This window comes from Diabrotica undecimpunctata, chromosome 1 (assembly GCF_040954645.1).
Source record: "Diabrotica undecimpunctata isolate CICGRU chromosome 1, icDiaUnde3, whole genome shotgun sequence".
Taxonomy (NCBI): Eukaryota; Metazoa; Arthropoda; class Insecta; order Coleoptera; family Chrysomelidae; genus Diabrotica; species Diabrotica undecimpunctata.
Genome location: NC_092803.1, coordinates 113,546,612 through 113,570,183, shown reverse-complemented (window position 1 = coordinate 113,570,183; position 23,572 = coordinate 113,546,612). Strand labels below are relative to the sequence as shown.

At 31.8% G+C, this 23,572-nt stretch overlaps 1 protein-coding gene across 1 annotated transcript in view; it reads right to left on the bottom strand.

Annotated features, from left to right (window-relative positions):
• LOC140452747 (beta-mannosidase-like) overlaps positions 1–21,425 on the bottom strand; it is a 49,839-nt gene extending 28,414 nt beyond the window's left edge. The window contains exons 1-7 of the mRNA XM_072547075.1: positions 21,266–21,425; positions 14,291–14,440; positions 13,768–13,916; positions 11,358–11,563; positions 7,024–7,276; positions 4,992–5,142; positions 2,349–2,634 (exon numbers count right to left, since the gene is read on the bottom strand). Of these exons, the coding sequence (XP_072403176.1) occupies positions 2,349–2,634; positions 4,992–5,142; positions 7,024–7,276; positions 11,358–11,563; positions 13,768–13,916; positions 14,291–14,440; positions 21,266–21,374 (1,304 nt within the window). The 5' untranslated portion in view covers positions 21,375–21,425. The remainder of the gene's footprint in view (positions 1–2,348; positions 2,635–4,991; positions 5,143–7,023; positions 7,277–11,357; positions 11,564–13,767; positions 13,917–14,290; positions 14,441–21,265) is intronic.
• Between the last annotated feature and the right edge of the window lie 2,147 nt (positions 21,426–23,572).

Below are 23,572 nucleotides of genomic sequence, written 5' to 3'. Positions count from 1 at the left end.
CGAATATAAGTGGGGTTATAATAATAATGTTAGTTTAAAATGTTTAATTTATATATATTTAATGATTTAAATGTTTATTCTGATCTGAAAAGCCTAAATGTCAACAAAATTATCAATGGAACATTAACGAATTCTCCAGAGTGCAGAGTGTGACCATTGTTTACGGTCGAATATTCTGGAATAATGATTATGTCGGTGGATGGAACAGATATTTTTTCGAGAACATCCATATCGAAGAAATAGAACAAATTGGAACATGATCTCTTACCAGATGGTTCTAGAATATCCAAAAAGATATAAATACCCGTGATTTGGATTCAAGATGGAAGTTTTTAGTCAGAAGTCAGGCCAGTTCATTATGAAAGTTAGTAGACACATTTAGTTAGTGTAGTAAATTGTTCAGAATTTTCAAGAAGTCAGTCAGAAAAGTTTAGTAAGAAATATGAAAGTTAGTTGGAGTCAGTGAATCAAGTACAAATAGTCCAATTGTTTAATATAATTAAAAAAGGTATATTGGAAGAAATTAAATTATCTAATGGTTGGAGATTAGTATAAATCAACTTATAATAATTGGATATTGGTATATTAAAAAGAAGAATAAATATAAATGCTGTTTGCTGGTTTGCTTGGTGGTATATAAATGCTGGTGAAGAAAAATATATCTTAAATTGGTAGAAGCTGATAATTGGAAAAAGAAATTTCACAAAAACAAGGATAACCGAAGTACGAAGACATTCAGTGGTGATTAGAATATATATAGTGGAAAACAGTTCATTTAGGCATTCAGTGAAAGAAAGGTACAAAATTTTGTTAATATAATTTAGTTAGTGTTATAACAATTTCAATTTTGAAGATAGTTTGTTTAAATTTAACATTGTCTATAGAATTTAATTAGTTTTATAAGAACATCAATTTAAAGATAGTTTATTTTAAATTTACATTGGCTAGGTTAGATATATATGTGTGTTTCATAATAGTTATAATAAAGATAATTTAAAAAAGTACTTACAAGCTAATTCTTTGAGAACCGCGATAAAAACCCTATATATTATATTATTAAAAATACTCATTGCTCATCATTCAAACAAAAAACACATCATAACAATATATATATATATATATATATATATATATATATATATATAATGGCCTTCCACGAAGTGAGAACCTTCTGCTTCTTAAGGTCTATTGAAAGTTGGCAAGCATCAGCCCTATTTTGATTTTGTAAACAGCCGCCTTTCTAACAAATCCTAATGTGCTGGTTACTTACCACTGCCCTAAGTTTCTCAGCCAAGAAGTTCTTTAGCAACCCGGACCACTTTTACCATCAATATTACCCTACGTAATAAGCTAAGCACTTGGTATTTTATGTTACGCTGTATTTATGTCCAAAGCATTCTAATTTTCCTTTTTTTGTCAGTGTGCATGATTTCTGTTTGTTTAGTTGGTTTGGTACTTCTGTGTTGGACTCTGTCCATGAAATTCGTGAATTTTGACACTTGGTAAGTTAAATAAACAGTTTTAACATAACATTCAGAAATTGTTATTCTAGAAATAATTTTAGTAATTTGAAATGCAATTCGTCTGGTTCTAATACTCTAATACCTTACCAGTTTTTGTCTATCGTAGTGCATCTTGCACCTCTTACCTTTTAAACCCTTTTCCTGGTGGGTTTATTTGCCCAACCTTAATATCTTTAATGAAACTCTTTAATAAACTTACACTTTTTCTTTAATTTTGCTTCTTTATCTTGGATAAATAATAACATACGCAAGCAAAATCTGGCCAATTCAGGAAAAACATGAATAAAAAATCAACGCAATCGAAATGAAACATTTGAGAAAAATGCCTGGGAAAAAATGGGACAGGATAAGAAATGAAGATATCAGAAATGACAAAGCAGAAGCTTATTACTGAGTACATTAAACGGAAGCAAATGTTCTTTTTCGGACATATTAGAATGAAACCAGAAAGAATTAGAAGGCAAATATTAGAATTGGAAAGTAGAAGAAAAAGTGAAGGAAATGACCCTGAAGGAAATGGACAGACCAGATCGAATAGGAAGAAATAAAGGTAAAACTATTGTAGAATTGAAGACAATGACCAAAAATAGCAATGCATTGTATTCTATTGGTTAGTAGAGGTTCAATAGTTTAGAGTAATTTATAATCACACAATGATATGAATAAAGTTCTGTAAAGTAGATACGTACATAGGTTTATGTAGAAAATAAAATAGAAAACCAGTATTAGCCAATTTCCGTTGAGGTGAAGACACATTGAAGACGAATCTAATATTATAGACTGCTTTAAACATTAAACATGATGAAAATATTAAAATGGTCTTACTCTAAATAACTGTCGGACGTTGGATACATGGCACAAGCGAACATAAAATCCTGCCAAATCAGAATACCATATTCATCGGCTAAATCGTAGAAATAGTCTGATTCGTATACGCCACCGCCCCACACGCGCAACATGTTCATGTGCGAATTTCTGGCTGTACTGAGCAGTTTGTTTATTAAACTTTTTGATTGTCCCCGTTCTGGAAGGATGTTTAGAGGTATTTCGTTAGATCCCTTCATAAAAATGGGCATTCCGTTTACTTTAAAGTAAAAAGTAGTACCATAATCTGCAAAGCAATGTATACTTATATTCTTATATAATATGTATAAATACTATAAAAAACAGAGTTACATTAATAAAGAAGAACATCATTTAAGAACAATAAAAATTTTAAGTAAAACTTATTACGTCCACTGCTGGACATAAGCCTTCCTTAAACTCCTTAATTCTTTACGATTTTGTGCTCTTCAAAAAAAAAATATTAAAATCCTTTATAAAAGGTATATAATTAAAAAACCCTATTGGGCTATATCAAAACAACAAAACATTTTCGGAATCCATATTCCATTATCAGTGTCTAGGTGTAGATGTTTTGAGAAACTAAATATCTGAGTAAAAACCCGTTAAAATTATTGGTTTAAATTTATTTTACATTATTAGATCTTATATGTTAAGATATATTATGTATAAGATCTAATAATGTAAAATAAATTTAAACCAATAAGTTTTAACGGGTTTTTACCCAAATATTTAGTGGCTCAAAACACACCTATACCCTAATGATGGAATATGGATTCCGAAAACGTTTTTTTGTTTTGATATAGCCCGATTGGGTTTTTTAATTATACACCTTTTATAAAGGATTTTAATAAATTTTTGTGATACATAGTATACAGCCAGCTACAGGAACTTAGTTTCCTTGTGGATTTGTGCTCTTTGTTGCCAATTTTTGGTGATACGCCTGATTTCGTCAGCCCAACGTGTAGGTGGTCTTCTTCTACAACGTTTGTCTACTCTTGGCCTCCAATTTGTAATTTTGCTCGTCCATCGTGAGTCGTGCATTCTCGCTACATGACCTGCCCAGTTCCATTTCAGTTCCGCTATGCGTTCCACAACATCAGCAATACTCGTCCTTCTTCGCAGATCTTCGTTTCTTATTCGGCCCCGCAACGTCATTCCCAGCATAGACCGTTCCATTCGTCTCTGTGCCACTCTCAATTTCGAAGCCGTAGTCTTGGTTGGAGTCACAGTTTCCGCCCCATAGCTCATGACCGGTAGTACGCATTGGTCAAATACTTTTCTTTTGAGGCTAATTTGTATGTTGGCCCTAAGTGTGTCTCGCAGTTTTTCAAAAGCTGGCCACGATAAAGAAATTGGTCTTTGGATTTCGCATGTTTAGTTATCCCTGTTGATTCTTATTTCACGACCAAATACGTATATTTCTCCACCAATTCTACCACTTTGCCTTGAATAGTTAAATGGTTATTGGGGACCATATTTGTCATAAAGTTAGTTTTGATCAAGTTAATTCTGAGGCCTACCTTCAAACATGCAAAGTCCAATTCATTTAACATCTTATCATGAGTTAAATTCATTTAACTCTTTTCCTCCTTCCTATGGGGCTCCATTCGGTTATTCTCTTTATCCATCTGCTGTTGCTAGTTTTTCCTACATGTTCATACCACTTTAGTCTTTGTTGTTCTATATATGTTAGTATGTCTGTTTCTATTGATGCTCTTTGCTTTATTTCGTCATTACTTCTCCTATCCATTCTTGTTACTCTGCAGCATCTTCGCAGGCATTCCATCTCTGTTGCTACTATCTTACTGCTGTTTTTCTTGTTTATGATCCAATTTTCAGCCCCATATGTCATAATACTTCGCACTAATGTTTTATAAATCTGTGTTTTTGTCTTCATATTTAGGTGTCTATCCCACCATACTGAGTTAAGTTGTCGGATTATTGTTCTTGTTTGTCCTAATTTTTGTGTAATTTCTTCCTCTGTTATTGCCTTTTTCGTAATTATAAACCCCAAGTATTTCAATTTATCCTTTCCTTTGATTGTTACGTTGTCATCAATCTGTAGATCTTCTATGTCTTCTTAACTTGTAGATAGGACTCTGTTTTCGCGAGGTTAATATCTGAGCATTTTTGTAAATATTGTAAATAAATTCACTATACCTACGGTCAATCCTGCTGTCATTCATTGCTTCTATAAGGCTGTCTATTTCAATCATGTCGAACGCTTTATGAAAATCTATGAAAGTGAGGACAAGAGATTTGTTGTATTCTATAGATTTTTCAATGAGTGTCTTTACTGTGTGGATGTGATCATTGGTACCATAATTTGAACGGAATCATCCCTGCACTCTCGGTTGGTAGAAATCTAATTTGTTCTCCAATCTTGATGTCACTAACCTAGTGAAGAACTTGTAAATATGGTTCGACAGGCTAATCGGTCTATAATTTTCTAGGTCCCTTCTATCTCCTTTTGTATACTTTATTAAAATACCGTTTTTGCCGGCTCATCGCATAAAGTTGCAGATAAAAAACCTGCAACTTTATACGATGAGCTGTTAAAATTATTTCTTACTCTAGAAACTCTAAAGATATAATTTTACTCATTTCCCTTTAAATACTTACCAAGTTTATCTTGAATAAGTTCGATTTTCCTGAACCCAATTCGAGTGACTTTGCTGTTAGATTCATCACCACTTTTACTATCAAAGGTGACTGTCAAATCATACAGTTGTTGTCCTCCATATCCATTTGGCCACCAAGGAATGACAGCATCCTGAAATGTAAAAATAAAATAAATTTATTAAATCAATAATAATTTAAAATTTTTATTTGGAATTTAAAGTAAGCATTCTTCTTGCTCTTAATTTGACTCATCCTTTAAGGATATTGGCGATCATCACGGTCCATTTTATTTTATCTGCAGCAGTTGTAAAGAGTTATATTGTTGCTTAAATTTTTGCCTTACATTTTTCAGCCAGGAGGTGCGATGTCTCCCCGTTTCTCTTTTTCCTTCCACCTGTCCTTGTATATCCAATCGCCAATATATAAGAAATCAAAAAATATGGCTAAACTAATATTTTTCATTGCTTAGTATGTGATCAAAGTCGCACTTTTCTTTCGTTCATAGTGTTGAGTTATTTCTTTTTCTTGTTTTATCCTTCTTATTGTTTCCGTGTTTGTTACGTGTTGTGTCCATGATATTTTGTACATTCTTACGTAGCATCTCAATACTCTAGATATAATTTCTACTCCCAGTTTTTATTGCAAATACCGCTATTATCTAATTAAAAGAGCTTCTGGTTATCGCAATGTGTCGTTTTACTACGAGGCTACGGTCTCATTGTTCATTTAGCTCACATCCCAGGTAATTGTATCTGTATAGTTTCTCTTAAGCTTTCTCTTTTAACATAGATTCTTTCGCCTTGAATATTGCTCTTACTGGCAATCATGTTTTTGTTTTTTTTTGTGTTCAAGGCCATTCCATACCTCTGAGATTCACTTGTGTTTCGTTAATTTATATACCTTCATTTGCGTTTTCTAGTGCCTCTTTAAACATCTCTTCTGAGCATATATTAAAAATTAAAGGGAACAGTACACATCATTGCCATACTCCATGTCTTATAAGTATATCTGTCAATAGATTTTTTATGTCTACTCATATTATGGTTTTCTCATATTGGTATAAATTGGTGTTGATTCTTACATCCCGATCATCTATTTCTGTGTTCCGTAATATGTTTGCAAGCCTTGTGTATATTATTTTGTTGAAGGCTTTCTTTTGCTGAACTAGGCATATGAATACTCGACACCATTCTATAAGTTTTTCTAAAGTAAATAACACCTCTCTAGTGCCAAAGCCTTTTCTAAATCGCAGTTGGTTTCCTGTTATTCAATCGTCTAATTTTTTGTAGACACGTTAGTGTATCACTCGCAAGAAGACTTTTATAATATGTTTCAAGCTAATCGTTTTATACATTTACAGATACATTTTATTGCGTTGGGATTTTTAGGTATTGGAATGAACATAGATATTAGCCATTATTTCGGAATTTCCCCAGTATCGTAGATTATATTGAATAATTCTACTAGTATATCAATGTCGTTCTCTGATAGTTGTTTTAAGAATTATGTGGGTATTTATACCGGTCTCATGGCTGTATCATTTTTAATACGTTTTAATGCTTTTTTAATTTCCCTTTAGTAATTTCATGTTTGTTTCTTTTCCTTAGTTCTATTGTCCAGTACCCTTATTTCTTGTATTATCCATTGTTTGCGTCTAGGGGATGTTTCGTCTTTCAATTGTTGTTGTAACATGTTCTACAGGATCTTCTCTCCATTATATATATATATATATATATATATATATATATATATATATATATATGTATATATATATATATAGTTATATATATATATATATATATATATATATATATATATATATATATATATATATATATATATATATATATATATATATATATATATATATATATGAGATATAACTCTCTCCATTTTTTTGTAACTTTTTTTCTTATTTTATTTAAGACATTCCAAGAATATATGATACACCATCATGTCATAATTTGACAATCAAATCGAAAGACAAGTAAAACAATAATATCCAAATAACACAAAACATAACAATACTTACTTTGGAGACAGATATGAGAGTGCTATGAAGTAGTTCGTTTTGGTCATTAGGCACAATATCAATATCCACACTTTGTTCAAGAGTCTGGTCATTGGTTTTTTGTTGTAATGTAAGTTTTCCTTGCACATGGTGTTTTGCATTGTCTCCTAGGTAAGTGTCAACTTTAAGTTTCCAGTTCTGATCGTCATCTTCTATGTCAACGGCTACATATCTGATTACACTCTCTGCAAAGGATTCAAGGTATACGTCCTTCCTGAAATAGAAACAATAAGTTCCGAAAAATTATTTAACGCCAAATTATATTTAGATATACTTGTCACAACATTATTTAGTGAATGCCTGAGTTGTTGAAGGTACTCGTCAAGAATGGTAAATCTCATATATCGTATCGACAGTTGATAAAAAAAGTAATAAAAAATGCGATAGCAATCGCGCCATTTTTATCACTTAGCACTTATAATAATTAGATTCTACGAAAAAAGAATAACAAAAAAATTGGAGAGGGAATACCAACAATTAAAGACAAAGGAACAGGAAGAAATTCGAGTAGATAGATCAATAGGATTTCTGAACTAGAAAGCACCACTGCAAATAACTTTAAGTAAAAATAATTATTTGCAGTATTTCTGTTTATAATGGTTTCTTGGGCTCTCGATAAAACTGGCATAAACGTTATAATATATTTGCTCACATCTCAAGACCTCACATGATTTAGCCATAAATAAATTATTGATATAGAGCTCTGAGAGATATAGAGATATAATCTCTTTACCCAAACCTGTTTGAAGTCCATCTGGAACAAGTACGACTCTCTTGAAAAACATTTAATAAATCAATTGCAGAAAAATATACTCAGGATAAAAAGTCAATAGCAGTATTGAACAATACACCAATATTGTGACCAATATTAGAAAAGAGTAAGGCAGTGGGCAGAGCGTTAAACTTCTTCATTATCATTGTTAGCTTGACAATCTCTTGTGGTTCTTGGCTTGTTCTATGATTTACCGCCATTCTGATATATTCCTTGCTTTGTTTTTCTGGTTAGTTATCCAAGTTGTCAAATTTTGATTCACTTGTTCCATTTATAGCTAGTGCGTTAGACTTACTGAGTAAAAGTTCAGTGAGTTGCCGGTTTGAATCTGGTCAGACATGTTACGTTGACATGTTAACTTAACGGCATCAGCAGTTGTTTACGAAATAGTTTATTGAGTCAGTTCTTTGTAGCATCGAGTTGTTGTGGTTTCTGAGTGTTTAGTGCGTCATAATATTATTAAGAAGGTGTAAAAACAGTTCTGATATATTTTGTTACGTATGTGGTGATTTAACTATAGCAAAGCATTAAAAAAACATAATTTATTAAAAAAGCTTATCATGCTTAATTCGGTGTAAAGCTTGGTTATCAGGACAAATTTTGGGCTCCACACAAAGTGTGCTTTCAGTGTGTCCAACTACTGAGAAAATGGACAAAAGTACACGTAACTCTTTACCATTCGGCATTGCAATGATATGGAGAAAACCAAAAAACCATGGAGACGACTATTACTTTTGCCCCTACGATGTCAAGAACTTCAATTCGAAAAATAAATCATCATCAGTTCTGTTTGCTATTGCTATGCGTCTTTTTATTTCGTCGCTTGTCGTGTTTGTTGCGTTTACTAGCTATCCAATATATGTGAATTCTTTGACTTGCCCAAAGGTATGGTTGTTAATTTAAATTCTCTGTTGGATATTTCAGGGGTTTTTAGAAACCAACATATATTTGGTATTTTCCTCGTTTACCACAAGTCCTAATTCACTTGCCGCTTCCGCAAACCTTGTAAAACACTGCACCATATCTCTCATACTTTTGTCCACTATAACTATATCGTCAGCGAATGCGAGAATTTGCGTCGATCTAATAAAAATAGTTCCATTCATTCTAATATTTAATTAATTTAATTGTCTGATTGCCTGTTCCAAGACATTATTAAAGAGGAGACACGCTAGCGCGTCCCCCTGTGTTAGAGCATTATTAATGTTAAAGAACGTAGAGTTTTTTCCTTCAATTCTATCACATGAGCTTACGTTTTGCATTGTTAGTTGGGTCAACTTAACTAACTTAGGTGGGATCCCAAGGTCTATCATTGCATTATATAAAGCAGTTCTTTTCACACTGGCATAGGCTGCTTTTAAGTCGACGAAGAGATGGTGTGTATCTATGTTTTATTCTAGTGACTTTTCTAGAATCTGCCTGTACTTGAATTTGATGTGTAGTTGACTTTCCAGCAGTAAATTAGCCTTGATATTATACCAACAATATCCTTTGTAAAATGTTTAAGTCTTTTAAACAATACATTGCCGAAGATTTTATATGCAGATGCTAACAGAATACCTAATGCCTCTATAGTTCTTACACTGCAGTTGATCACCCTTTTTATGCAACGGACATATTATTTAGCAACACTTCTTGCACCAATTCATTCTCTCATATAAGTACTATTGGCGTTGATTGAAATATTATTAGTTTATGGATTGCTGCAAAAAGTTGATCAACACATTTTTTATACATTTCCAACAGATTTCGTCGAGTCCTGGGACTTTATTGTCTTTGAGTTTTAGGATGGCATTTGACACTTCTTCTCTTGTTGGGTCTTGTAGTTGACGTTGTAGATTTTGTTCATTGTCTATGTTGTAACCTCCTTCAATATCGTTTATATTTAGATGTTCGCTGAAATGTTGTGCCCATCTGTTAAGAACTAAGTTTTTATCATGTAGAATTTCACCGTTAGTGTCTTTACAAATTTTTAATCGTGGTTTAAATTCTCGACGGCTAATATTTAAGGATTTGTATTATTTCCTCGTTTTATGTTTATCGAATAAACTTTGTATCTCATTGTGAGTGTTCTGTTGGTATTCCCTCTTCTTACGTCTCTTCTTACGATTCTCTCTTTAAATCGTACCTTAACAAAATAGTGATTACTATCTATGTTTGCTTCTCTTAAAAACCTAACATCTAATAACTTAGAGCAGTGTCTTGCATCGATGATTATATGATCTATTTGGTTAATCGTTTCATTATCAGGAGATTTCCAAGTTCCCTTATGTATATCTTTATGGGGAAATCGTGTTTCAGTTATTACCATGTTCTTAGACATCACAAAGTCTATGATTCTGAGACCGTTATCATTAGAGTCGTGTAGGCTCTCTTTTCCGATGGTGGGCGAAAATATATTCTCTCTTCCGACTTTGGCATTAAAGTCTCCTGCTATGATTTTGATGTCATTTTTTGAGCACTCATCGTACTCTCATTCTAGTGCCTCTTAGAACTTGTAATTATCATAATCCTGGAGCATGGATGCTAATAATGCTAATATTAGCGATCAAATATGATCAATAGCTTTGAAATCAATTTTCATGGTATAGTCATCGTGAAAAAGAGTTCGCAAAATATTTTTCTCATTATTGATTCTAAGTATTGCAATATTGCAATAATAATCCTAAAGTAGTCATAAACCTGGGAGTGGTTATTTATTGATTCTTCTAAGAAACTGAAGGGTGTCTTGTTGCACAATGGTAATACTTATGCCTCGGTGTCTGTTGCTTACTCCGTGAATCTCAGAGAAACGTATGAGAATCTTAAGCTATCGCTAAATAAAAAAAAGTATAGCAAATATTGTTGATGTTGATCAACTCTTTGATGATCTTAAAATAATGTCCATGCTTTTGGGTCAGCAGTTTGGATTCACAAAGTATCTATGTTTTTTGTGCGAGTGGGACAGTCGAACGCAAAATTTAAATGACGTTAAGAAAGAATAGCCATTCAGAGAAGGACTTGTACGAGGACAAAAAAATAGTTCTTTTGCCTCCCCTTCACATAAAGTTAGGATTGATTAAGCAGTTTGTCAAAGCTTTAAATAAAAAAGGTAACTGCTTTAAACATCTATGTGACAAATTTCCTGCTCTTTCTGAAGCTAAACTTAAAGAAGGAATTTTTGAAGGTCCTTAAATTATTATAATCTTAATATAAGACAGATTGTTCCTGGATACAATGGCCCAGGATAAATCTTAAACATGGAAAAAAAAACATCATAGTTAAACAATGGTAGTATTTTATCAGTTGACTGCTCGTATTCCCTACAGCAATAGTAAAGATATTGATGACCAAGAAGAGATGGCCAAATCACGAAGCTCTTGTATAAAAAATAAAATGTTATAAGAAGCAATAGTCCTATGAAGCCAAAGAATATAGTAATATGGGAGACCAAACAGTGCGTGTATATATCCTTAGTTTGATTAAAACAAAAAAGAAAATGTCTTTTAATTAAACCGAATATGTAGAAAAATATATCTCTTACCATATTCCTACAGATGCGAAAGCTGGACCCCAATCCCAAGAATAAGAAGCTTGCATTTTTCTGATCATATTAACGTTACATTCTCCTCTGTACTCATTGGGTGGACAGGTTGGAGGTACGACATAGGTTTTCGCTTGTTCAGCAGCTAGGTTAGCTGCAACTTCAACAGGAGAGAGGAAGTTTACTTCGATTTTGTTTTCTCCTAACTGTCGATAAAATATAAATATAAACACTTTTATTATTTTTATTATAACGATATACATTGTTGTACAAAAATATGTATACCTGATATAACAATCTATGAAGTTCTATATAACTATATTATAATATTCTACATGTCTATCATTGTTTATTTAAATTGCGATAAACTCAGGTATAGTCTTCTCCCTACATATTTTTTGTAGGAGTTCATATATTTTTTAACTGTCTCGCCCCAAAACTTTATGAGCCACCTATTATGTTACATCCCTTTGTTGATTTGTTTATTTTATTTAAAATGTTCATATATGCTCATATTTTTTTGCTGTTATTCATTTTTCAGAGAGAAGTATAAAAACTACAAAATAGACTGTGGTTCGATTAAAAACTATTTTTTTGTTGGCTCATCTTTATATGTAAAAATTTCGTGTCACGATTTTTGTCCAAGCTAATATTCAAAAAGCACTGAACCGATTGCAATAAAATTTTGTGAAAGTGTATTTATTGGTCCAACTTAGAATATTTTTTTATCTCAATGAATGACCCTTGTTTTTTTTAATTGTAAATTCAAAATGCTTTTACGACTTCACCTCTACAGTTTTACTTCATTTGATCCATGTAGTTATAAAATATCATAAAATGATGTTTAACAGACGACAATTTATATTTTTATAACTTTTTTTATAATAAATCGAGAACTAATAAATTGATTTGGCTAATTTTGGTTTTGAAATATTTATTTAAAGTTCTAGAAAGATCTAATATGTCAGAAAATATGATGAAATTACAATGAAAATAGTTGAAGCACCGGTTTTATTTTCCCATACAAACAGTTACTTTATACTCTTATACAAAATGTTTTATACGATCTACTGTTACAGTGGTAGTTCGTTTAAACATAAAGTGACGTTTAACAACTTCATTTACTTTTTTCGTTTCGCTTAAACTCGAAAAAATATGATGAAATTGTAAGGAAAATAGTAAAAACAGTTTTATTTTCCCATTCAACCAGTTATATATACTGATCTATACCATATACCATCAGATATCAACTTTTATTAGTTGTCTATGAAGTGTTTTAAAAAATGTGATTTTTACTCGAGAGTAAAATATTTTTATTTTTGACATTGAAAATTAATATAAACGAAATATGTTTAATATGAATTAAAAATAATTTTAAAATGTTCAAAAAGTAAGTTTAAAACAATAAAACATTGTTTATTTTTAATAAAAAAACTATTTTTCAACATTTTCTCTACAATAAAGTTAAAAATTTTCAAGTTTGTACATTAATTCAATACATTTTAATAATTATACAGATAATGAAACATTTCTAAATAAACTTAAATTTTAAAATCTACTGAGAATGCTAAAAAATGTTAAAATCTAATTGAGTAGGTATACTAAATTCATAAAATTTTCCATATTATATTTTTATCATATGTATGAACAAAGTAAGTCTACTATCTCTAAAAGAGAGATGTCGTTGAGTTGCGCCAAATGTAGGCAACTTACAGTTGTTCTAAGCAATGCGGAAATCTGAGATATCATTTCACTTAATATTTCCTTAAAGTAAAGAATAAAATTCAATATTATTCAATATTTACATCTGAAAGTCAAAGTAATGATTCTAAATCAATGTCATTATTTACTGAAAATCGAGAGCCAGTGTTTTATGATTTTATATTTCAAATTATTATACAATTTTTCAAAAATATAAACATTAAACCTTTGATTTATTGTTTCGCGCAATTTTATTTTGCATGTGTTAGTAGTGAATAATTGTTAGTTTGCAGACAGACATTACCGGTTATTCCTCTTTTTACATATGCGGATGAGATTAATTCATGTTTCGCACAATCAAAAAAATGTCTGCAATTTTGTTGAGACCAAACATGACTTAATTGTAAGGGTCTTTCCGGATATCCTGAATAATTACTTGAATCATAATTGGCTGAGTTAGCGAACAATTTTAGCGGCGAAAAATGTTGATGTTAACGAAATTAACTTCCATATTCAACAGTTGTTCCCAGTTTATCTGGTATCTTTTAAATCAATGGACAGTATTGTTAATGAAGACGTAAATATCCAAAAGAATTTTTTAATTAATTGAACTTAATATTAGTCGTATAATAACCAAGCCCCAGTATGGGGCTTCATTATGTATTAAAATAAAAATATGTATTAAAATAAAAATCAGTAGATAACTTACTTTTAAAGCTTTCTTCACATCAAAAATGTATCTCACAAACATATTTCTGCTGGATCCCACAATGACATCGTTTACAACCACGCTGGCAAACGTATCGAGACCTTCGAAAACCAGGTTAACATTATCATTGTTCAGAAGATCTTCTGTAACTGGAAAATGAAATAAAATAGAAATACTGCAGTCATAGTTAATTTTCAGTATTTTTCTTTAGTATCCCGGTGCTTAATAAACGAAAATTTTGAAAAAGAGACAAATATATGCGGAATACACCGAAACTTATAGGCATTATATGCCTTGGATATAAAAGGCTTCTCAGTCTCTTTGCATTAAAATTTGTTTAAAAAAATCACAAAAACCAAAAAAAAACGGCTTCGTTCACCAAAAAAATGAACAAAATACTAACAAAAGGCGCAATCCATAGTTAATGGTAGGATATCCTGCGCGAGTTCTTGTGCCCGGAACTTCCACATGACCTTCAATATAATGAAAAAATACAATATTGTAATATAAAAATTCGACATACCATCAAAATTTGTGTAGTAGGTCCAGTTACTTCTAGGAACCCATTTAGTCTTAACATCATTATCTCCATAAAATATATCATCAATAATTTTGTTGCTCATCAAATCACTATAAATACCACCAGGAACAGTACCAGTAAGATCGGCATATTCTAAAAAAAAAAACTTTTAAATTAAATCTACAAACTTTAGTAATAAAATAAGAGTTATTTCGCTTCAGAAAATTCAGAAAGACAATAAGAAAAAAGAAGTTCTGAATCTGCATTACTTGCTCCATCATCAGAAAAGGGAAGTTAGCTAAAAATTAAAAATAAAATATAGTTTTGTAGGAATCTCTTTTAAGTATATACATAAGTAACATAAGTATACATGTATTGAGTAAAGATATATCTTTACTAACATTTACTAAGATTAAGGGCATTAAAAATAACACTACAGGTATAAGAATAATCCAAAACTCTTTAAAAAATTTGAGAAATTAATTTAGATATTCGAACAATAATAACGGTCAGTGAATACGATTAAAAAAGAAAAAAAAAAACTGGTAATAAAAATTAATTTGGCGATAGAGTTTGTTGGCTAATGGAAGAGTTGGAATCAAAAGTAGATATAAGAAGTAGAGGTTTCCCAATATTGACAAATTTCGTAAGCAACTGTGGACAATGTAGAGTCATAAAATTACCAAAGTTTAACTTTGTCACTTGTTAAGTAATTATCAGCTTGAAAGCAATATTAGCACAATATTTTCTATTCTAGGTGATCGTTAGAAAATAACAGAATTTACTACATGAATGGTAAAATGACACAGGGATGTTTTTTTAATGAAGATCAACGTCTGAATTTTAAACAATCTTAATTCAAGTTTCTTATTTCCGTTGCATATAAATTATTTTGATTTTTAATTTTGATACGGTATTGGACAAAAGATTATTCTTGTATACCAAACCAACTATTTTTTTATTCGTAGACAAAACGATATTCGTTTGGAATAAGATTGAAATTAGATTAGTTACTCAAGGTGGCTAATAATTTAAAATAATATGATGTCATTAGTCATCAAAAGAAACTGTTAAAGATCAACAAATAGAAATCTACAATCAGACAAAGGAAAAAAGACTGAATATTACACAAAGTAATGAAATAAAAACATTAGACGTGACACACGATTCACTCAATAGACTGTAGATACATAACTGTTATGGATGCCAGTTCATCGGGAACATGAATATATAGCAATATAGCAATAAAGAGCTGATGAACTTACCAGAAGAGGATTAGCTACAAAATACTTCGGTCCAAACCCGACTTTAGGAGTGCGAAAAACACTGTAATGGACAAAATAATAAAAAAGAGCGTGGCAATTGGGGAGTGCCGTCAGAAGTGAATACTTCTTACAGCGTGTTATTATTATATGTAGGTTAAGAAATTTTATATCTGCATATATTTATTATGCAAGGCAAAATCCGAGGAAAGCGAAATGTGGGAAGACGAAGAATATCCTGGCTTAAGAACTTAAGGGAATGGTTTGAATGCAGTAGTGCAGAACTTTTTAGAGCGGCAGTCAACAGAGTCCGCATAGCCATAATGATTTCCAACCTTCGATAGAAGATGGAACTTAAAGAAGAAAGACAAACACAAAAGGAAGGCCAAATTTTATTTGATTTTATTTTAATCACTATTTTAATGGGAATAAGCCACAATTGAAGTTTAAGCTTCAGAATAATTTTATTTTGTTTTATTTTATTTTATTTTATTTTTATTGTATTTTATTTCGTTTCATCTCATTCACCAGGTGAACAGCTAAATTAACTACAGTGGAATGACGTTTGTGTATGAAAAATAAACAGATTTTCCAAATCGCCTAATTGACATATTTTTAAATAATATAACGAATACAAATATAACGGAGCCGGTATAATTCTGTCCTCGCCTGGTGACTTGAAGGGGGCGAAACCCCTTACAGCCCAGCACACCTTCGTATACGATCCTACCTCCTTCGCCATCCGAAAATCCCCAATTTGGGGGAGACTAATCGCAGCTAGGGCAGTATTACCAACCTTGTCCTCTGAAAAGTGAGCGTCCAAGAGAGTTCTTAGGGCCTCCTCGTCAGTGGAGGATAGACTTCCGTTGGAAAGACGTACCTGACCCACTCCAGGAGTCGGATCTTTGGGGAGAGAATGATGGAGCTTAGCTGCAGCGAACTTACTTAACTAAACGGGATAAAGCATGCAACTGCACATCAAGTTTGCATTCGTCAAGAAACTAATGCAGATCGGGGACTCAGCGGGTCGGGAGACAGTGACAGTGGAGCCACCAGATGGCCGTGTTAGCACGCAACGTATTAAAAAGGTCGCCGGAAATCACCAGACCGGTTAACCAAGAAATTTCAAGATCTTGAAATTTCTTGAAATTTCTTGAGTCAACATAAGATATAAGATGTCGAAAACGTCAAGACAAGATTTTTTTAAATTTCTTAATTTTTCTCAAGACAAGACAAGAAGTTGTTATCAAGACAAGAATTCTTGTCTTGTCGATCCCTACTGAAGAGTAAATGAGCAATTGTAAACTCTGGAAAATTGTCAACTGAACTCCGTAAACTTGTCTAGGGAAAGAAAACCTTTATGAAAAATCACCCGATCCTCCTGGCGGGGGTTGAGGCAAGAAGCCAGTACTTCATACTCGGAAAAAAACAGAAATCCCTACAAACCTAGACTATGCCTCGGAATTTGGACAGATATAAACAAAGACGAAATAGGAACATGACTTATTAAGCTGGGAATAAGCCACAATTTTATTTTAAAATAAGTTTATTTGAAGTTTCAATTTCCACTTCGGAAATCGTTCTCAAATTACAAAATATTAATAAATTAAACAAATTTTGTTTTTGTTACTCGGTAAAAAAATTCTTCCAATAATTAAATTTTATGTGACTCATTCATATTCACAATTCAGACATATATTATAGATTTTAAAGTAGGTGACTTTAAAATGATATTGTCAATATTTTTGAGTTGCGTTCCTGGGTCGACTTTATTGGAATTTGAATTAAAGAATACCCGTCAGAAAAATCATAGCATGTTATTTGTCTTTAAAAGGACAGCCATATGCAATGATGGCAGTAAAATTCAGGAAAAAAACAGGCAAAAAACCTCATGATCCTATCCCGACATGGTAAGTAGTTTACTCTCAATATTAACAGCAAACTCTGATTTTTTATGTGTTATTTTAAAACATAAATTATGTATCCTCGATATTATTAACTAATAATGGTATTTTCCTTCCATTTATTAGATAATTTTTCGACTGTTCTAACAACCATTCAAATTTCGTCATTTTGTGTCATGTGGAACAATTTCACCCAATCATGTCAACATTAGACTGATTATTGCATTCAGTGCAATTTTCAATCCCTATGACAACACGATCGAGTTTGACAACTTCATCCAAATAAATTTCAAAATGTCACGTTTCGGCAATGAGAATGTTCAAAGTATAAATGCGCTAATCAAAGAAAAAATTCCCAGAAATACAACCTACAGTCACAAATATATTTGGGGAATATTCATGGAATTTTGCTGCGGACGAGAATATGAGTTGAATGAACATAGAAGCTTAGAAGAATTGACGTTGATACTAAAAGATTGGGCCGTCATTATGAGAAAAAAAAACGGGGACGAATTCAAAGAGGCAACGGTGAAGACAATGTGGAACGTTTCGTGCAAACTATTGCAAGAAAAGTGTTATAATGACTATAATATTATGATTGACCCGTTTAACAATATAGTGTTTAAACCAGCCCGAGATGCCCGCGATGCAATCAGGAAGAAACTACAAGCAGATCCATGTAAACGTAAGGCCAGTTCAGTTTCGTTAAATTGGTCTGAAATTAACAAAATAATATTGCTTTGGGATGAAGATACCCCTGAAGGTCTTATACGTAAATTTTAGCATATTGCTGCTGTAGAATTAGCGTGGCGAGGAGGAGAGGCAGTTGCTTGTCTGGTGGATTTTTTTCAAATCGAGAAAAATAACGATGACACTCCAACAAATCGCATTTAATACAATCCGGTATTCAGTAAAACGTGCCAAGGTGGTTCTAAAAGCTGTGCAAGTAGTAAATGGTTGGTTATCAATAGTGAGAGACAAAGATGCCGTGTACGTCTTTTTCATAAACTGATATCAAAACGAGGCGACAATATTACCTCACCACGACTGTTCTTAAAACCAAATCGACACTGGAAAAATGAAACTGACAAATGGTACGATAATGTACCTGTTGGAAGAAATACAATGAATGGATGGACTAAATCTTCTGCTGAAGCAATTGGCTGGAATGTAAAGGAGAAAAAGATAACAAATCACTTGAATAGATCAACTGCTGTTAGCGAATTAGCAAAAAGTGGTGTAGAAGAACAACAATTGCTAAAAATTACTGGTCATGGCAATCAGAATTCTATAAAACCATACTTGAATCTCGATCAAGAACACCATAACAAGATTATAAATATTATGCGTGGTAATAAATATTATAGATCTATAGTAAAGAACAGCAACGAATCTAATGTTAACTTAAATTTTAATAATTGTACTTTCACTAACTGTACCTTTAATAAATAAATGTTTCGTTATGTTGAGTTATGATTTTTTTTTTTCGAAAAATTAACCGCCGAATATCCCTCGGACATTGATGAATGCCTCATAATTTTATGACAAATTTCTCAAGCTCGTTGCTTGGTAACAGCACTCAGCCTTCGGCTTCGTGCTGTTACCAAGGAACGAGCTTTCGATTGTCATGAAATTATCTCGTCTGTTATCAATGTCCTAGGGATATTACTACTGAAAATTACATTATTATTAAAACTACATATTTCAAAAACTACCGATGCATCTCAGTGACTAGTAATTTTAGTCGACTATATGGAAAAATCTTAAAAAATTCAATCGAAGAAGGGTATGAACCGTATGGAATAAAACAGCAAACAGGATTCCGTACTGAAAGATCATGTCTCAATTATATTTTTAATATAACTCAACTGCCTGAAAAAAGTATCAAGGAACCAAGAGATCCATCTCTTATTTGTTAATCTAACGAAAGCACACGATACTACGATACACGATTATTGCTACAATAAAGCAACTATACAAACAAGTCACATCAAAAATTAAAATAGGAAATACTCTATCGGAAAAAGCTTGTATTTAAAGGATTATGGCAGAGGTGTCGTCTTTCTCCGGTTCTGTTTAAAATATATATAAGCAAAGCCCTGAGAAGATGGAATGTGCGTACAATTGAACGAGAAAAATACTTTGTACACACTTCTTTTCGCTGATGATGAAGATGTTATAGCCCAGGACAAAGATGACCTAGAAGTTATAGCTAAAAGGTTATTTAAAGAGTATGAATAATGGGGTCTATATTGGGCACTTAACAGGAAATCTAATCATAGATGAGAATACTGTAATTAATGCTTGTACGGAGTACAAATATTTAGGCACAACGATGAACCATAGTCGCCGGACTGAAAAATGAAATAAAAGCAATGATACTAAGAGCAAAACGGTTGTAACATGTATAAATTCAATATTGTGATCCTGCTTAATTCAATTTTTAAAAGCATCGTACTGTAAGATACCTAGAACGCCGCTTATTGTCCTTAGAAATGGACTTCTGGTGAAGATCTGCGGGAAAATCAAGGCTGGAAAAATACCCAACTAGCAAATACGACAAAATATGAAAGTTTCAACAACTATTATTAAAGATATGTACAAAGGATGAATGACAGAAGACTTCCTAAATAAATAATAAAGTGGATACCAGATGCAAGAAGGAAAAGAAGCAAACCATGCATAGTTAGGAGGCGTTCAAAGAGCAATGCCCGAGAGGAATCTTCATGAACATTCCATTCACAGAATGAAACTTGGATCCGGAAGGTGTAAGACGCTATGGAAACCAGATAAAAAAAGATTACTTTCCAATATTCTTCATCGTCTATGTTGTCTTTGCCTGAGTCATTGATTTAGGCATACACAGTGTTACTAGTCCATTGCTCAACCCTGTTTGTTTACTCGGACTGTTAAACCATCCACGCATGCCAAAACATGAACAGGAAGCTAGGTATATTTAAAAAATTATAAAAGATATGCTTGTTCATTGTTGGTGGAGGGATTTGGATAAAATAGTAATTAATATATTTTATCTTTAAGATAAAGATATACAGCAGAAAATAAATAAATAAATAAATTAATAAGATAACTGAATAGAGTTCTAAAGGAAGAAACCATATTCTCTTGATACTATGATCATCGCAAAAACACTCACCGACTTACAATACTATCCAAAATATTGAAAGTTAGCGAAGAATCCGGCTTAACACTCAACATTAGAAAAACTGTAACTAGAATAAAAATGAACGGTAAACAGATTGAATACTAAGAGAAATATAATTCTCTACTAACATATGAATTTATATGAAAGAATATTATGAAAACTTCGAAAGTCTTTGGTTGCAATTCCAATCAATTTATTGCAGATGTATTCAAAAATCAAACTGCTATTACGAAAGAAAAAACGTAGACGACACGTGAAGAAGAAGAAAGAAAACTGAGATTTACAATAAAAAGACAAATGATATAAGTAAATTAATAGGAAAAATAACCCAAAGGAAATCCCAGAAAACGGAGAAAACAATTAAAACAAAAGGTACTAACAGTAATATAGAAGGATGTACTCTTAGAATAAGAAACATGAAAAAGATATTATGTAAAAAATATTTTTTACTTTTTATAGTTTATAAATAATTAAATAAAATAAAGATTTTGTTAAACATATTTCAGATGAAAAACACTTTTAAACACGAAATAGATAAGTCGATTAGTTTATCTCTCACACGAACAATATAAAAATATTGAAATGGTGCATACGGTAATCTTCCTACAAGTTTTATTAAACAATGAAATTAAAAAATAAAAGTACGTACCACCACTTTCATCTCTGAACTTCCACAGTCCGTTCAAACTATTGACCTTTGCCGAATAAGAACTAGCTATAAATAAAAGAAACAGCAGGAATCCCTTAATAGAGGCCATGGTTCTACGACCAATTGAGAAATATCATCTCGAGTTCTCCTTTATAAACATCACTTCAAAAATTAACATAAAATATTATTTAAGAGCATTATTTTTTATCAGCGAATTGTTAATTGTAATGGTGTGGATATACGAGGAAGGTGGGTGCATACAATATACACATGATTAAAAGTTTTGTAGATATGACCGTCATATTGTATATAATTATTTTTTATATGTAATTTATGTATTTATTCCCGTTATTATGATTAATGTTCTATTTTAATAACTATGCGACATCAATTGCTGTGTATTTGTGTATTTTATTGACTTAGAAATAGCCTTCGATGTTGTAAAAGACATAACGTTAATACAGATAAGGCAGTGATCAAGGTTGGTTGAGACATATTCCTCTCATTAGGAAATATGTATAACTAATTATTATGTTCTATGTGATACGACGTAATCGTGCTTCGGAGGACATGTAAAGCCGTTGGTCCACCCTAGCTTCTGCGCTACCGCACTAGTTACTTGAAACTAGGTTTGAAGATGCATAGAACCTGTCCGAAATGATATCTCCACAAAAAATCCCATACGATATTTTTATTATATCAAAAATAAACTAATAAAATAAGATCCCAGAGCAATCAGACATAACTTATTTTGACACAGATGAAACCTTAGAGTCTCAGTAGCGTCTCGTGTGCTTTGAATACCTGCGTATTTATGAAACTTGCTGAGTGACACCTGGGCAGGTACCAGGTGAGAAAGGTAACTAAAAATAAGAGCTATTTAACTTAAATTTACATAACTGATTTTTATACAGATTTTGTAGAATATTATTTTGAAAATACTGTAATAACTGTCAGACACTTGTCATGGACCAGAACTTTTGTCAGACGCTTTAAAGCTCTACTAAAATTAAATTAACTTTACTTACTTTTACATGTCTGATTTTTAAATATGTTAATATTGGAACTATAATAAACTTAAATTTAATCAGTCAGACAAATTAGAATGACCAAACATCCCTTAAACACAAAAATTAGTTAATCAGAAATATAAGTGCGAGAGTGCTGTGCTTGCATTTCAGAGTTAGTGAGACGTCTATAATATCTCGGTTCTCCTTCTTTAACTCACAATCTGTCACTCTACTGTGTATGTGCCCCTTGCGCCTAACCTATAATATCTATTATAGTTTAATTCGAATCTGTCAGAGCACATGTTTTTGTTGTTTATATCGTGTACTTTGTGAGTAATATTAAGTTATTTGCAATAGTGAAAATCATGGAAGAAAACAATTCAAAATGTATATTTTGTAAACAATCCAGTAATGCATTAAAGTTATTTACTGAAGAGACATTTAAAAAAATGAAAATTGTATTAAAACAGCGAATAATCCATAACCTAAAATTCAAAGACTTAGTTTTACCGGATGATATAATGTATAATAATGGTTATCATCGGGAATGTTACAAAAATTTTACTGCTTTGCCAAAGAAGTATTATTCCGCCATTTCAGAAAAATCAAAAAGTGCTATAAAAACAGATGCATCGAGTATTGTTGAAAATATATCAGCTACGTCGACATCAAGCTTACCAAGTAATTCTAATATTAATAATGATTTATGTACAGCATCAACCTCAAGTCAACAAAATAATTCTACAGTTCTTGATTTAGATGTAGTGTCAAATTCAAGTCCAGCTAGTACTATACTTGAATCTATTATAATACCTGAGCCAAGTGTTGAGTCGAGTGTTGAATTAGAATCAGCTGAACCAGTGTCATGTAATTTGGAAGATCTTAGTATTGCGATTGAATGTGATCTTGATTCCTCTTCTCATAATATTTTATTTAAAAGTGATATGAATACTGACACAAACCAGACATGTATTTTTTGTGACCAAAAAACTAAAAGACATAAACTGAAGAGACTACCTTTGCATGCGTGTGATAGAAACGATTTCTTAAAAAAATTAAAAGATGACGAGGAAGCCTCAGAGCAATTCATTGAAAAAGTGCAAGCTGTAACGGATTCAACAATATATTACCACAAAAAATGTTAATTGGAATATTTATACAACATATCGACAAAGAAAAATGCAACTAAAACGCCTTGGCATACTCTTCGTCAGCGTCATCAAGCTGTCTTTGATGAAGTTTGTAGTTTTATACAAAAAAATGTTATAGAAAAAGGACGATGTTATTTTCTTACTTA